This window comes from Centrocercus urophasianus, unplaced genomic scaffold (assembly GCF_019232065.1).
Source record: "Centrocercus urophasianus isolate 14NV4802_14NV808 unplaced genomic scaffold, USGS_Curo_1.0 seq_31, whole genome shotgun sequence".
Classification (NCBI taxonomy): Eukaryota; Metazoa; Chordata; class Aves; order Galliformes; family Phasianidae; genus Centrocercus; species Centrocercus urophasianus.
In genome coordinates this window covers 9,823,230-9,839,473 of record NW_024884878.1, presented here as the reverse complement: position 1 = coordinate 9,839,473, position 16,244 = coordinate 9,823,230, and the positions used below count along the sequence as shown (strand labels likewise).

Genomic DNA, 16,244 nt, shown 5'->3' with positions numbered 1-16,244 from the left:
AATGAGCTGTCAGATCTTTTGTGCAGCCATCAGCATGCTAATATAAGTAAAAAGCTCCCTTCAGGGTAGCTGGCAGACAGATTTTTTGTAACAGAATCACAAGGTACAAAGAAAAACAGTAAGGAGCAACAGACACTACTTTACAAAAAAGCTTTGTGTATAACGGGGAGCAGATCTCAGATCACAGCTGTTTACTTACTTTTGATAGCTAATTCATCCTTGAGAATATTCATGTACTCTTCAGGGGAAAGCAGAGGTGGGAGCCCACCAACAAACATATTTACTTGTACAGCGGATTTACTGTTCTCCACTATGTAAAACCTTGTTTGATTCATCTGGCGTACTGAAATCTGCAAAAGTAAAAAATATAGACATACGAATGACATGAAATTTTGTGAGCAGGCAACAAAACTCCAGATTCTTCTGCACTTAGTGACTACAGCCTCTACGGATGGATCATAAACAGCAACAAACTTTAATCCAAGCGTTTGGCTTCTCTACAGATGAGCCATGTGGGAGAGTAACTCAGCACTATTTTTCTTCTGTAAGAAAGGGGACCCCCCAGTTGCTATAAAAGAGGGATTTTTCTTCTCTTTCAGATATACCTTTCTTATGTCTTCGAGTCTGTGTAGAATCAGCTCCTGATTGTCCAACACCATGCGCTGAACTAGAGACAGAAAGAACACTGGTCAATGTCTGCGAGCAGTGCATGTTAACATCAGGCTCAATTTAAACACACAGATACATCACCAAAATTTGAGGGAACATTCAGAACACGGCGTACACCTAACATCAAAGAATACGCAGACCTGAGCCACTCTTGTCCAGAGACAAACCATGAAGGTACTGAATTTGTTCACAGCTCTTAGACACCTTTGTCTCTGAAGACATGCAAAAGACAAGCCATCCTCTGTTACGAAGCCAACTGCTAGACACTGTAAGACTTTAAAACTACATTTCCTGACAACTAGCCAACAATTCCTGAGAACAACCAACTTCCATACTCTACTGAAACATTAGAACAATTTCAACAACTTCCAACTGAAGCAAAGCTGTATCACCGAATCATAGGTGATCCTCAGAGAAGCTGATGATGATGGTATGATGATTTAAAACAGAGCACCGGAAACTAACCGAGATTCACAAGGCTACAATAACTTTATAGAACCGAATTAACTGAAAAAGCTAATAAAAAAGAAGGTGAAGCTGTAGTTCAGTACTTGAATCACAGTGATATTTATTCGGGAACAGGCAGAATATCTTTACACCACTTACAATCACAGAATCCTTAGAGTTGAAGAAGACTTTTAAAGGTCCCCCCATCCAACTCCCCTGCAGTGTACATCCACAGCTCAATCAGGTGCTCAGAGCCCCATCCAGCCTGACTTTGAATGTCTCCAGTTATGGGCATTCACTACACCTCTAGGCAACCTGTGCCAGTGCTTCACCACCCTTACTGGAAAAAGCTTCTTCCTTATACCCAAGGTAAATCTCCTTCAGCTTGAAACCATTTCCCCCTGTCCTATCACCGCAGACCCTTCTTAAGAGTCTGTTCCCTTCTTTCCTGTAGCTCCCCTTTAGATACTGACGGGCTGCTCTCGGGTCACCTCACAGCCTTTATTTCTCCATGCTGCACAGCCCCAGCTCTCAGTCTGCCCTCAGAGAAGAGCTGTTCCATTCCACGGGTCGTTTCTGTGGCCCTCCTCTGGACGTGCTCCAGCAGGTTTGTATCTCCCCTGCTCTGAGGACTCCCCACGCAATGCTCCAGGTGAGCTCTCACCAATGCAAAGCAGAGGGTCAGGATCTCCTCCCTCGCCCTGCTTGCCACACTTCTTTTGATGCAGCCCAGGGTATGGCTGGCTTTCTGGGCTGTGAGGGCACACTGCTGGACTCTTCATTGGCATGTCATTGCTTTATTATTTAGTTACTTCTTTATACACTTCATTGGCTTTATATCTCTCTCCGTGACACCTTACAAACAAAGGAATGCAGCACAAACAGGTGCAAATCTGCATAATATCTGCAGGCTCACAGGCTTGTTGAGCAATGCTTATACTGCATTTCAGTATTTCATAAGGCACACAGATACTCCTTGGACTGACCAAAAGAACCTCAAAAAAAAGTGTCCTTTGGACTTCTTCAGGACTTGAATTTGGTCTCATCTGAGGGCAAGTGCCAAGACAAAAGAGAAGGAAGGGAGCAAAATAAACGTTACACATAATCTTTCCTATATAACTGCAGTTAGGACATTTATGTCAGTTAAAGTTAGCTTCCCAAGACAAAGTTCAAAATATTAACATCCATCAGAAGCCAGTAATTAATCTCTGCGTGATGATGGAGAAACTGGAGGGAACTGTATGCCCACAGGACATGCATGACTGAAAATAATCACCGTCACTTCCAAACAAGCATTCCAACGTGATGATGAAGTTTCATTTATGACGGCAGGTATTTAAAAAAATTAACTAACTGTGACTGTGTTAAAATAAGTGCTTCAAGATCACTTACAGATGTGCCTTTGGTCAGTGCTCCTTCACTTACCTTGCTTACTGCCCATCAGCACTTCAACCAGCTTGAAATTCTGGAGGCACCCCGTCTGCCAAAAGATGGAGCACACAAAAAATACAAAAACAGTTTCCAAACACAATACAGTTTTGCTTGGTACTTACACGTTATGTTATCCACAGCGCACACAAAGAATGGAAAATTAAACATTTTAGGATCAATCTCAATTAAAACCATCCCTAAGATAGTCCTTCGGATTCAGCAGTCTCTTGCACACGCTGTCAAGCCACTGTGTTCTTGACTACATGGGCATTCTAACAGCCCTATAGAGAAAGAACACCCACCAGGCACTGCTAACACTACTGGCTCAGCGACCAGCAGCCCTGCTAGGCTATATCCACAGTGTATGTCCAGAGCAAGCATGCAGGACAAGGAATGAACCTGCTCTTTGAGAAGATCAGCCAGGCACCAGGCTTGGCAAAAGCAGGCTCCTCAGCCTTCATCTCTTGCAGCACTCCATCGGCACTGAGGGAAAGAATCTCTTCTTACGTGACATGTCTCTCCTCCAAACTGTACTGCCAGCACTGCAGGGAACACCTGACTGCCTCACAGTTAGAGAACAAAGGCCAGAAGTTCAATCATTTGCTAGGGTTATTGTGCCCTGGAAACACACGACACTCAGGACTGAGCCAATCTCCATTTTAGTATTGGAGACTCAGAGGATTAATGAACTTAGCTTGCATGCCGTGGACTAAGATATTAAAAGTCTCACCTATTACTCCTGATTTGCCTGAAATTTGATGACAGCTCTTTGGAGAGGATCTTCAGTGCATGCAAATTCTGGATATTAAAAAGTGTTTCCCTGTATGTACTTTCATATAGACAACAGAGAACCAACAGCATCAGAGAAAACTGCAAGTGCTCCAGAGAACTAAGTCTCTCACAACTGCAAACTAGCTTCCCAAATATAGAAATCTGGAGACATTTTCCAAGCCTAGCTATCACATCCATTCAAGGCCATGCTGGATGTGGCTCTGGGAAGCCTGGTCTGCACACAGCAGAGGGGCTGAAACTGAATGATCATTGTGGTCCTTTTCAACCCATGCCATTCTACGATTCTGATTCCATCTCGTTCAACTTATGCTTTTGTCCAGAGGTTTCAGACAAGAATTCCCAAGTTCTGTTAGAGGGTCTGCAACACCTGAAGAAAACTACTACAAACAAATCCTAGGATCATCCTGTGATGCAAAACAAGTGCTGCCACATACTTCACAGCATGTACACAAAGACAGAGGTCTACCACTATACCACCAGTTTCCAACAGCCAGCCATGTGCATGCCTCAAAGTGCCCTGTGAGGAACTGAATGCAGAAGATGATGGTTGCCCTCTGTGAGCACGGCTATTCCCTGCAGCAGAGGAAGCGTGCTGATGGCTGCTGAGCTCACAAACTGGTGAATGAAATGCACACACTACAGATTCGTGTCTCCACAGCTGTGTGTTTGATTCAGACTGACAGTGCTTTGGCACACTTACAAGTTCTACCAACATGTTTCACTAAAGCTGTACTGTCTCGGCACCAAGCGTAAAACAGGAAGGCTGAAAAGAGATCATATTGTGTGGACAACGTGTGCCTTCAAGGGATACAAGATGCACGCAACCATTTTGCATCGAGGCTGGAAGGAACAGAGATGGTAAGCCTTGTGGCCATTCAGCCTTGAGGTGATTCTTTGCCGAGTCAGAGACAAACACGACTGTCTTCGCAATGATTGCTGAAATTCCCCAGCAAGATAAGCAATGTATTTATATACACCTGTATTTAAAGACATATGCAGTCAGAGAAAGTGCACTGCATACATCAAAACTTGTGTTACAGGCAGATTTGTTTGACTGGGGAAGATTGATGTTAACTTTCAGCACAGAGCAACTAGGTCCACCTCTGAAAGACTGAAAGATCCACAGAGGATTGCCTAGAAAGCACTAACAATATCAACATTAACAGCAAATGGAGCAATAAGAATCCTTCTCTGAGGAAAACATGTACAGCCCACCTGAAGGTCACCCAGGTGACACAGAGACGTGTTTATTATCTCGTATTTACCTGCCTTCCAAGTAATGGCAGAGCTTCTTTGATCACAGTCTGTGTAGTGCTATTCTTATTTACTCGAAGAGAAATGTATGCCATTCCCTCCCTGGAAAGAAAAAAGCAATACTTACACTTCTCAGGACAACAATTTCACCTAATTGCACACCCTTCTTTTAACTAAATGGCAAATTTACAGCGAGTTTAGAAAGAGATTTGTTTCAAATGAAAATGTTCTTTAGTCAAATTCAGGATCAGCCACATTAGACATGCACACACTTTAACCAGTCTTTAAAACTGTAGCACTGCAAATGAATCTGTTCCTATACACAGAACTAAACGAAGGTCCCAGGTGAAGTTTGGCAATGTAGTTGCAGTATTAAAATGAGCAAATGTTTACATTTTATTTCACTGCTTTTAATAAATAGGTTATCAGCTACTCTTCGCTGCTAAAAATGCTTAAAATGTACAGTGTCAGAGGTAAATGGAACAGACATTTTGCCTTTAATTTTTCCTCCTGTTCTCACATTAGAAGTTGTACTAAATTCTTTGTAATTAACACTTCTTACACAAGAACATCAAGCTGTCAAACACTGTGTATCTGTCCTCATTTGTTTGCAGACGCACTTAAGGTAAAGTTCCATTGCCTTGGTGAAATGCACAGCAACAGAACTGAACATAACGTGTTCTGTGCATCTAAAAGAACCCACGAGCAGGTTTTCATGCACTGAAATGAATACTGTGTATACTTCTTTTTCAGAAAAGTAAGCAAGAGAATCCTTCAGTACAAAAGAAAAAACAGACACTGTCTGTTACACTAATGAGATCTCGATGACTGAAACTTGCTGTGCAACTACAGAGGACAAACGTAGCTAAGGAAGGCAACTTCAGAGTAATAAGCACTCACCACAGCCAGGCAGGATAAATTCTGATCACCTCCTCATCCTTTGGTTTGGCTCTAATAATCCAGGCTTCGGGAACAGATTCTCGGAATATTAAGCCCAAGTTGCTGTCTTCTGCAGCATCATTCCTGTTGATAATGTCATCAGACAGCAGTGCCTGCTGCGTAAAGGTCTGCAGCTCATACTCCTGCTGGTCATCATTTATATAGTATGCTCTCAAAGCAGCTTCCTACAGCACAGAAAGATAAATTATCGTATCCATGAAATGGCACAGTAATACTCATATAGCCACTGATGTTCATGAATACCCTGCTTGCAGAATTACAACATGTTTTAAGCACAGAACAATAGGGAAAAACAACAACAAAGTTTTGAAAGCAAATTTCCGTGGGAGAAATCAAAAGAAAAACTGAGTTACCAGAGGGAAGGAATCAGTGGAAAGCACCGACCCGAGCACAGTACTTTTCTCAAGTGGCAGTCACTTAAACTCCATGATTAAAAGCAAAATTCAGCACCAATAAGCAGGTGCAGTGCAGGCAAAATTTACTCCACAAGGAAGATGGTAAGTTACACTGCATTTTGCACACACACTCTGCAGTGAACACAGCCCGCTACGTCTTTTAGGAAAACTGGCAGTAATCTAATCTAGAATTATATGCAGCAGCCTGACAAAATGTGCTTAAAAGTAGCAATCCTAAATAAAAGTGCTTCCAGCCTGCTGTGAAAATTTCCGAGGAGACTATTGATGTAGAATGTTAAAAGCGGTTTTCAAAACTCCCACTCACTTTAAGCACACTATCAAGATAACAATTCCAATGAGCTTTAACCTTCAGTAATTCTGGGGCAATGCATTCTGCAGACTCCCACGACAATTGCTTTACGACCTGGGAGTCCTCATCCTTCAATGGTGCAACTCCCCATACACCCCCTGGGCTATGCTCTGCACAGCATGGGATCTCTGCTTAGCTATAAATCAAGAACACGTGGCTGAGCACAGTCATCTTTTCACCCAATAAAGAACACTGAAACAGCTGCACAGTGGTCATTATGCCATCAATAATTCACTACTTTCACCATCAAGCAACAGATGTCAGTGTTGAAAGTGCAACGGTGGTGGCTATGTAGCATCAACTTCAAACAACTAGTGACTTCCAAACTACAGAAGAGGAATGAGATCTAAGGAGCTGATTATCTCGTACACTGTACATATATCCTGAATACATCCAGCTCACATTAGTAAAATCAGACTTTGTAACAGGAGGAGAAAGACTGAATAACAAGTGATTTTCTGCTGCGTATGCTGTAGGACTCATTATGCAACAGACATCTAGACAACATCTACAGATGTTTTACAATAATTACATGAAGAAACCAAATTACATTAAAATATTCTAGACCACGTAGAGATTTTGCTGTTGAGTTACATTTGTACAATATTATGCCTTTGAATATTGCAATATATAAATTATTTGCTCCTTCATGGCACTGCAGTATAGACCTTCACTGGGTATCTTACCACAACTTCTTCATTTTTTGCAATCCTTGGAACTGAAATCAGTCGAAATTGATTGCGTTTCACTGCATCACTCCCATCAAATATCTTTAACGTTTGTTTACCTGAATGAAAACAATTATTGTATTTCAATAAGGCACCCCTCAAATCACAAAGCTACCTGCACAGGAATCATACAACGGAACTATTCAAAACCAGCTTTTAATCCAGCTAATTGCTTTTTCATCACAACTTACAAGCCTGAACTTCTTTGTTCCGTCGACGCGCATTTAGAACAGGTGTACACTTATGGACAAAATACAGAAGAGCATTTTAAGTAACAGAAAATGTATCTGGGTTTTGGTTAAGAGACCACAATGCTTATCTCATCGCATTTTCATTCTTACCATTCATGACTGCCTTTGTTATTGACCAGCTCAACAGTGTGAAAAACAACACCAAACCATCACTTCCAAACAGCTCCCACAGCACTGCCACGTCAGACAGCATCCCTCTGAAGGAAGACTGAAATAGCTGGTCCAGGTGACATGAGAAAGCAGAGGAACGGCATGAAAATGAGAAGAAAGCTGCAGCAACTGGAGCACTAGGGCACTTGGCTGTGCTGCGTGTCACCGCAGCCTTACGAAGGCCCTGCTCAGAGCACGGGGCGCGGGCTGCCAGCAGATGCCTCTGAAGGGGTGAAGCATTAAGGGGTGCAGACTGATCTTCCCACAAAGCTGAGGCAGGACCTGCTCTGCCAAAGTCCACCATAGGACCAAATGTTTGTCTTATTTCAGCGAGTCTTTTGGAAGCAGCAGTAAAGCGTGGTCAAGTTGTAAGAGAACAGGCAGCTCCTGAGCAGCTCGGAAAGCGAGCGAGCCTGAGAGTTCACAGCAGAGCTGGTGACAGAAGTCCCTGTGTGTGCAGTAGCGTGACAGAGCCGATCTGGTAATGGAGCTGCGCTGCGGTCACCATAAGGCAGTACAGCTGGTCGGAGCTGATGACTTGCAGATCTGAAACGCTCACAGGCTGGACACAAAGCCACACGGCTGGTTCGTCGTGCAGCCTGTTAATGCGCGCTGTGATGGAGCTGTACTGACATGGAGTGCAGCTTCATCTTTCACTTTCAGCTTAGGATGTTTCATGGTACTGAAAACCTCATGTTCTGAATTAGTACTGGCGTGCAGGTGTGAAGAGCTACACTGTTGAGCTATGTTTAATGGTGAAAAAGGAGAGCTGGAGGAGCAAGTTAAACAAAATATCAACAGCTCATTGCTAGGTGGTGGTTGGAAGAAGCAACCAAGAATCCCAGGCAGAAATCCATTGTTGTGTTTCTCTGTGCTGCAGTGAGGGCCTCTTGGTAAAGACTGCAGCAAATTACTGCTTTGCCAGAATGTTTCACTGATGCCCTGATAGCATTCACATACACTGTGTCTAATAGACGTGTTGGAACATCCTGACTCACAGGACATCAAACAAAGGTTGCAGGATGTTTCCATGTGTACTTTGTGACTCCCATCGAAAGCAAACACTGAGAACAAAAGGTTCTTCCAACTTTATGTTTGATAACAGCATGTTTTAAACAAGATTCTCACCCTGAAAGAAAAATCCCACTGACAAAGATGGTTATCAGACTGACACAGGTCAGTCTGCCTTTGCTTAGCCTTGTCAAAACCTCATCTGGAGGACTTCACTCCAGTCCTGTGGTCTTCAGGACAAGAAGGACATGTACTGTACCAAGAGCAGGAATGACTCATACAAATGATGAAGGGGCAGAGGAACAAAAGTATCTCTCATACGAGGAGAGGCTGTGCGTGTCCTCAGTGGAGAATGAATGCTCAGGGAGTCTTATCCACACATTCAAGTTTGTAACACAAGAGTGTCGGTGTGAGCAGAGAAGAGGCCATAGGCAGAAACTGCAAACATTTTTTCTTAGGTTGAAATGCACTGTGAGATTGGTAGAACACTGGAACACGTTGCCTGGGGAGGCTGTGTGTCCCTGCTCTTGAGGATATTCAAAACCCAACTGGACACTGGACATCATTCTTTGTTTTCCAGTCGCAGCATGGGCACATGTAAGCACTATCGACTCTCACTTCTGAACCACCCTTATAAGTCTACTGCCACTGCGCTGACATGGTAACAGATGTTCACAACTTCTTAATAGCAAAAAAAAACGACCTACTCGTTTTAAAGCTGCTGGATTAATGTCAGAAAGAGTGATATTATTTTAGAAACAGGTATCTGCCACAGTGATCTGCATGGTTACTGCAGCATGGACAGATTGTAACCAGAAGACACTGTGTCCCGGGTGACCTGATCTCGGGTTAACACGACTTGAGAAAACACAACAAACATGTTGCTGAAGCACAACCAATGTTCTGAGCATGACCTTTCGTAACACCATCAAGATCTCTACTGTTTTCTTTAGCAGTCCAGATGGTAGACAACCATCTGAGAATAAAAACAGACATCCAAGTTTTCGTACTTGTTTTCATTCAATCTGCCTTTGTAGTCTCCTTGTAAGATACGTCCTGACAGAATCCTCAGTAATTTTATCTGGAGGTTTTTATGAGCTTTCCACTTCGTCAGATCAGACAAACATTGCACAGGGCTGTCTTGACTTAAACTGACTTGCAAGGAAGAATTTGGATCTCAAGCATGTTCCCCTCACTGCAGCTCTGCAGTACGCTCAACCCTGCTTTCCTACAGTACAATTACTTATCATATAGAACAACTTCTATTTACGAGGACAAAAAAACCACCTCTAACTTCTTTTTCACAGTCCTCCTCACCGGGGTCACTTTTACTACAAACTGAGGAAAGCTGGCTTTCTTCTAGATGGGCTTCTGGGGACAAACAAAAAGCTGAACAGCTTCTTATTTGACCACAGTCACCTGGAAAAACATTTCTCTACTAATTCAAGTGCAAATCCACGTCGTGACTGTTACTGGGGTGTCTTCTGTGAGTCTGTATACATCAAACTAACCCTGGACAAGAAGACCAACTATAATCACTATCATTAAATAACACTCTCTCACTCTCCTGCTCCAAATGTGAAGTTAAAGAGAATGATAAAATTATGTAAGTGAGGTGCATGTCTCACCTTTTAGTACTAAAAAATTATTGCTAATGCTAATATTGCTAATAATGAACAAATGCATTGAAATGTTATAATTTCAAGGAGTTGCTGCCTAACTTATTAATATTTCACTGAAAAACACTTTTGCTTTAGAACTTTCATGTTTTTCCAAATGCACTAAACTAACAATACAATGTCTTTTCTCTGAAAAACATATTATTTATTATTACCTATTATTCTTGTGGACTAGCCCCAATAAGCAGCCGTGTTCCACAGGTTTGCTCACTGTGGAAAACAGAGCATCATCTTCAACTCAGCCAGAACTCTCAGCTGAAAAGAAAAGACTGCTCTTCGTGATTAGCCTTCTCAAGGGGAAGACAACTACAAGGTCAACTCCAGGCATAACTTACCAAATCATGAAACTAGTTTTACAAGGCCTACGTACTGGAAAAAAGATAAATAGCATTTCATGACTCGTATCCCGTGACTTAAAAAAAGTCCCCACAGAAGGGACAGCCTCTGAAAAGACTGACGTGTGGCTCACGGCAGAGAGCAGAAGATGGCAGAGTTTTTGCCCTTCAAGAAAAATACAGGCTTAATATCAAATGTATTGGTGGAACTTAATCTGAAAAGAGAGAAATTCTAGCTTATCAAGATCCATCCCTCCAAACAAAGCATGTGCTGTCTGCATGCCTTTTGCTCTCATGCAACACCCATCGCATGTGAATTTCGGGCTGTTTCATTATTTCCACTCAGAGTCTTTGAGGCAGCAGTAAAACAGGTATGAGACCTGTTTTTGTTTATTACTATCATTTTTCATTTTGTTTGGCTTCACAAGACACTACAGAACACTGATTCTTTCTTTTTCTGGATGCTTTTCCAAGAAAGCCACCAACAGGCTTGCCGCTTCCCTGAGCCAGTTTTCATGATCAGCTCAGACAGTTTCACAGCAGATCTGGATCGCAGAGCTGTGTGACAGACACTCTTTCATGCCCGTAGCCAACTGCTTACCCGTTTCCTCCAAGAAGATTTTTAGAACTTCTCCAATCACAGCTGTACATATCAACACTTCTGCTGGTTTCACTTGTCTTCCTCTTCCACTGCTTTAGGGCTCCCAGCGCATTTAAAGTGGATGTCAGCAGAACATGGGACAGATACAGTTATCTGGAAGTTGTTTTAGCAGAGCCCAGTGGCCTTTTTTATGGCAGCTGCACATTTGGCTAAGCATCTTGAGAGGAAAAATCTTTGAACACCCACATGTGCTGCCCTTGGTCACTGCTGAAAACAGCGTATTCCTGCATGAGAACTGCAGCAAAGGCTTCCTCTGCTCTGCCAGTAGGTTTGGGAGAAGACATTAACAAGCAGTAAGTCAGTGTCTTGGCTAAAACCAATAACAGAACATTGCATCCCACTTTGGAACACTATCAAATGACTGACACAAAAAAAAAAAAGAAAGAAAGAAAGACAAAAAGAGGGAGAAATAGCAATAAGATCTTCAGACAAGCCTTGTCACAAGGTCCCTTAAGACAGGTAGTAACATCAGCTAGTATTCTCTCCATACCCTTCTGGTAATGACGACGCAGGGAGATTCTACAATATTCCCTCTTGAAGATACTTGCCAGAAAACCTCTTTAAATTTTCAGGAAGTGTGTTTAGAAAAAAAATGCTTGACCTCCCTAAAAAAAGTATCTACAGTAGTAAATGTTTTGACCACCAGTCAGTAGGAGACATCAACGGTGAGAGGAAAACACATTGAGCAAGAGAGGGACAGGGTGACTGAGGGAGAACCAAACCAAACAGGCAGCAAAGCTGGGGAGCAAATGTTGTTACTGGGGAGGGAGGGGAACTGGGAGATGCTAGTGACAGACAGCTTACCAAAAGAAAATACAACACTCAGAAGTCTCAGAAAAGGCAGACAAAGAGGGCTGAGGGAAGAAGAAGAAAGAAAGGTAAGCACTGTCGTGGAAAAGTGAAACAAAACAAATGCAGCACATGATTTTTCAGAAGACTTGTTTTTCTTTTCCAAGCAGTTACAGGCAATTCAGCCAAGGAAATCAACACACACAACCTTTTCCAGTATTCAAGCCAGTACTTCAGAAAATCTTCAAATGCAGATTAAGGAAAACTAACTTGAGGAAGAAAAGTTTTCACTGTGACATCATGTACAGCATTTCAACTTGTAAGTTAATACCTCCTGAAGTACCATCAAACATAGAGGAGATGGAAAAACATCATCAATCATGCAGTACCTATAGTGGCTAAGCTTTAAAGTAAAAAAAAGCTGTTGAGGCCTTACTATATGGAATTCAAGTGCCCTCAGTGTTTTATTGATTACTGGGAAGCAACCACGGCAGAATCCGATGTCCTTCCGTATTCCCAGATCCTTGCACATTGACACAAGCCTAAGAGCCTATAACGACTCATTTTTCATTTCAGGAACTTCTGAGGTGGCTCCTCTGGGTTCAATTTGTTGCATGTATACAACAAGCCTCTGCTGCTTTTTATTATTATTATTATTATTATTATTACATTATTATATTTTCCCTCGCTATGTCTTCATATTACCATGAAATAAGGTGAATGAGTTTAAAGCTTGCCTCAGGCTTCTTGAGCCTGACAGGACACATCTGAGGTTGAAACCTCGGTATGCTTTTGGTTTCAGTATCTAAGTTTCATGATTGACTTAAAATATTATCAATTATCCTACTACAAGAGCTAAGAAACAAAGCAGACAGCAAGCCACTAATTCAAATTTTCTTCTAGTATTAATATAAAGACTTTGCACCTTTTCCCACTGGTTTCTTTTCTACGGAAAGAGCATGCCTTTGCAGGCCAGTACTATCAATACAATCTTATTTTCAGTGCTTTTGAAAAATAGCTATCTGCAGAACATGGAAAGCTGGAATTAAGAATAGCAACCATTTGGCAGAACATAATCAGTTCAGACACTCCTGGAAGACAGCATGGTAACATTCCTAAACCTGCAAAACACACTGTGTCGACACATAGAAACTAATGGATGGCTCACTCCAGATTCATATTGCACAGTTTTTGTTGTGTGTTGTCTAGGAACAAGCAGAGAAGGTCCAGCACACAATGACCATGGCCGTTTGGTATTTCAGCTGATTGGCTTTGACTCCCCACATGCACAATGGCAGGCAGGCAAACCCCAACAATTTTGTCAGAGAAGTTAACAGAGAAGGCAATCCCTACACCCTGACGCAAAGGCGTCAGCCCCACACCTCACCAGTTGAGATCACTGCCTATGGGTGTGGAGGTCTCTAACTGGATGCACGGGAAGAGCACTATGGGGCTGTGTAAGAAACACTCAGGGGATGGACCCCTTGAGGAGAAAAGAGGGACCGAAGTGATGTGGGGAGGAACAAGCATGGGAAACTAGAGGGATAAGGAGATAAAAGGTGCAGGTCACACATCAAGAACCTGCAGATGGGTGCTCTTCATCGCCTGCACCTGGATCAGTTCTGTCCTGTCTTCTCATTAAAGGCTCTTTCTCACTTTTGGTGTTATGGAGCTAGGTGTTATGCTCTTCTGTACGCATGCATTCATACATGTTTTTGAAAACAGCAACTGAGTGGGTCTGCAAGTCACTGTCACCCACATATCCACAGTACCCAAAACCCAAGAATGGGTCTGCAGACCAACTCCAAGCATCAAGCAGGACCTACTGCCTGCAGAATGAGCAGCCTGGGAGGAACGTGTGCAAGTGTCAGTAGATAAGGCACCTGGAGATGACAGCCACTGGAGAGGGTCCAGGCCAACTACTAAAGAACTTGGGGGTGTATCTTGGGGATCCACTGAGAAACCTGGAAACATGAAGCTGCAGCAGCCTCAACTCTGTGGGGGCATCAGATTTGGAGGCCTCTAGCACAACTGAATGGAAGCTTTCAAACATTTCATCTTTTATTCCCAAATTCTTCAAGGAGATAGCTCAACAGGGGTTAGCTAGGGATGGAATGATTCTACTTTCTAAATCCCAGCAAAGAGATTAGGATCTATACTGGTGTCTTTATTATGAAAACACACATGGTTTCCTTTAAGAGAACTATCATATTTAAACATAAGGAATGATTCTTAACATTTTCAAGGCAAATGTACCATCTGTTGCTGCATTCTCCAGTCCATACAGGATACTTGAATCAAAAGACATAACCAAGGTTATATCCAGTTCAGCTGGACATCAGGGTTAAACCAATGCAATGCTGAAGGCCAACCATGCTCTCTTACTTATTAGTCATTAAGAGATTGCAGCTTCAAACACTGAAATAAAAGCATACTTGAGATCACTGAGCCATAACTGAGTTAACTTTTTTTTAATCCAAACAACACTTCCAAATGTAGCACATTACCTGTGAAAGAGCTTTAAACAAACAAACAAAAAAAAAAAAAAGAAAGAAAGAGGATACAACCCTGTTTGTTGATTTTGAATTTCTACAGCAACCCAGGCAGCTGCACCAGGTAACAAGTATCATGCTTTTCTGCTTACTGCTAATAATATTGGGACTGGGCTGCCCCTTAAATCACAGCTGGCTTCAGCATCGGAAAAGTAAAGTTTTGACTAATACTAAGCCCAGAAAATATCAGAATTAATGCATTTACAAAATGCATTGAAAGGTGCCAGCCTGGCTCAATCCTGCTGCAGGGGAATACGTTCATTTCTAGTACACCATGCCTGATCAAAGCTATAAATTCACCTGGTATCTTCAGTAAGATTCAGATCCAGCTGCCTTCAAGGAAGAAGTTTTGAAAAGTTACGATGTCCGGCCTTCAAATTATTTTCCTTTGTCTGGATTTTTAACACTATTCCTTCCTTAGTTGGTTACCATGTTGAGTGAGATGGCTAGCTGGGATTTATTCCTTTTCAGAAGTAACTTAGTGCTGAAGTACAGAAGAGCAGAAAGGAAATTCAGGGGAACTAAATTTTGTGGCTCATTTGACAGGGTAATGAACAGATTGACACTTCTGGTAATCTGCCAGTGGAAAGCAGAGATGAGATGGCAGGAGCCCTGGATGTGTGCTGGACCTCGAGCTGATACCTGGCACTACAAGAATCACTATTAAATATTTTTCATAAAGTAAAATCAATTAAGATTCAATGAGTTAAAGACCAGAATAGGTGAAAATTTACCACTTACTGTAACTCTACTTACTTGAATCTGTTGAAATTTGGACATCTTTTGCTGGCCCCTGTGTGGACCCATCAATATCATCCCCTTCATCTGTGAAAAAAAGAAGATTGTAAGGGAGGACTCCTTCTTATCTGAACCAGGTAAATAAAAGCTGCTTAAGGTTTCCACAGAAGTTTAACACAAAAGAATCCAGTCAGAAGAAAGCAGCTCATTTCCTTCTGGCTATTTCAGAATAACAATCCATACCATGCAAAGTGTTAATAAAACACGACCCATTGCATTGTTGTGTAGCTACAGTGAAAGCATACGTGAAGTCTTCCCACTGTTAGCTCTCATACTGCAGTGTTCCACCCCTTCTTCTGACGTGACATTTGCCTATTTACCAAATTACGTACAGCAATTCCATCAGTCAGTTTCAAATCTTGACAAATCAGTGCAGGAATTGTAGTTCTGTAGGAACAGAAATTGTAGGAACAAAAGCCAACCCAAGTACTGATGGTATCATGCTTTTCATTCTCCCGCCTGTCCAAATTCTCAGCCTGTCTTGATTGGGCTACAAGCCAGGCAATAACTTTATAAAAAAATAGGCCTAGAGGCAGAAAGCAGGAAATTGAGGAACAAAATAATGGGGAAAAAAAAACACAAAACCAAACACCAAAACATGAAAAACAAAAACACAGAAGCATTAAGCCAGAACTTCAGACCAATAAAGGTGTGAGGGAGATGACAATCTTAATAGAGGAAATCCTTCCAAGAAGCAGAATTACAACATGTGAAATACAGTACTCAGCAGGAGCCCTGGAGACCAAGCAACGCACAGAACACTTGGCTAATGCTTCAACAGACGCTGGGAACAGCCGACAGCAAAGCATTTGAGTTGGGTTTTTTACGTACTCTTTTCTTTAATATGAAAGTAACTGAAATACTTTCCTTGTTTTCAGTGATCTACGGATGAAGTTTCAAACTGGAATGCTTTATACAATTTCACTGCAAGCAAAATCAAACTTCAAAAGAAGTGAATGAGAAAATAAACGA

The 16,244-nt window shown here is 42.1% G+C and overlaps 1 protein-coding gene across 1 annotated transcript in view; it reads right to left on the bottom strand.

The window, feature by feature from the left end:
- Positions 1-16,244, bottom strand: part of DGKQ (diacylglycerol kinase theta) — a 79,223-nt gene that overhangs the window by 22,926 nt on the left and 40,053 nt on the right. Inside the window, 7 exon segments of the mRNA XM_042829398.1 lie at positions 200-350; positions 606-667; positions 2,542-2,596; positions 4,605-4,695; positions 5,494-5,717; positions 7,005-7,105; positions 15,231-15,299. Coding sequence (XP_042685332.1) covers positions 200-350; positions 606-667; positions 2,542-2,596; positions 4,605-4,695; positions 5,494-5,717; positions 7,005-7,105; positions 15,231-15,299 — 753 coding nt within the window.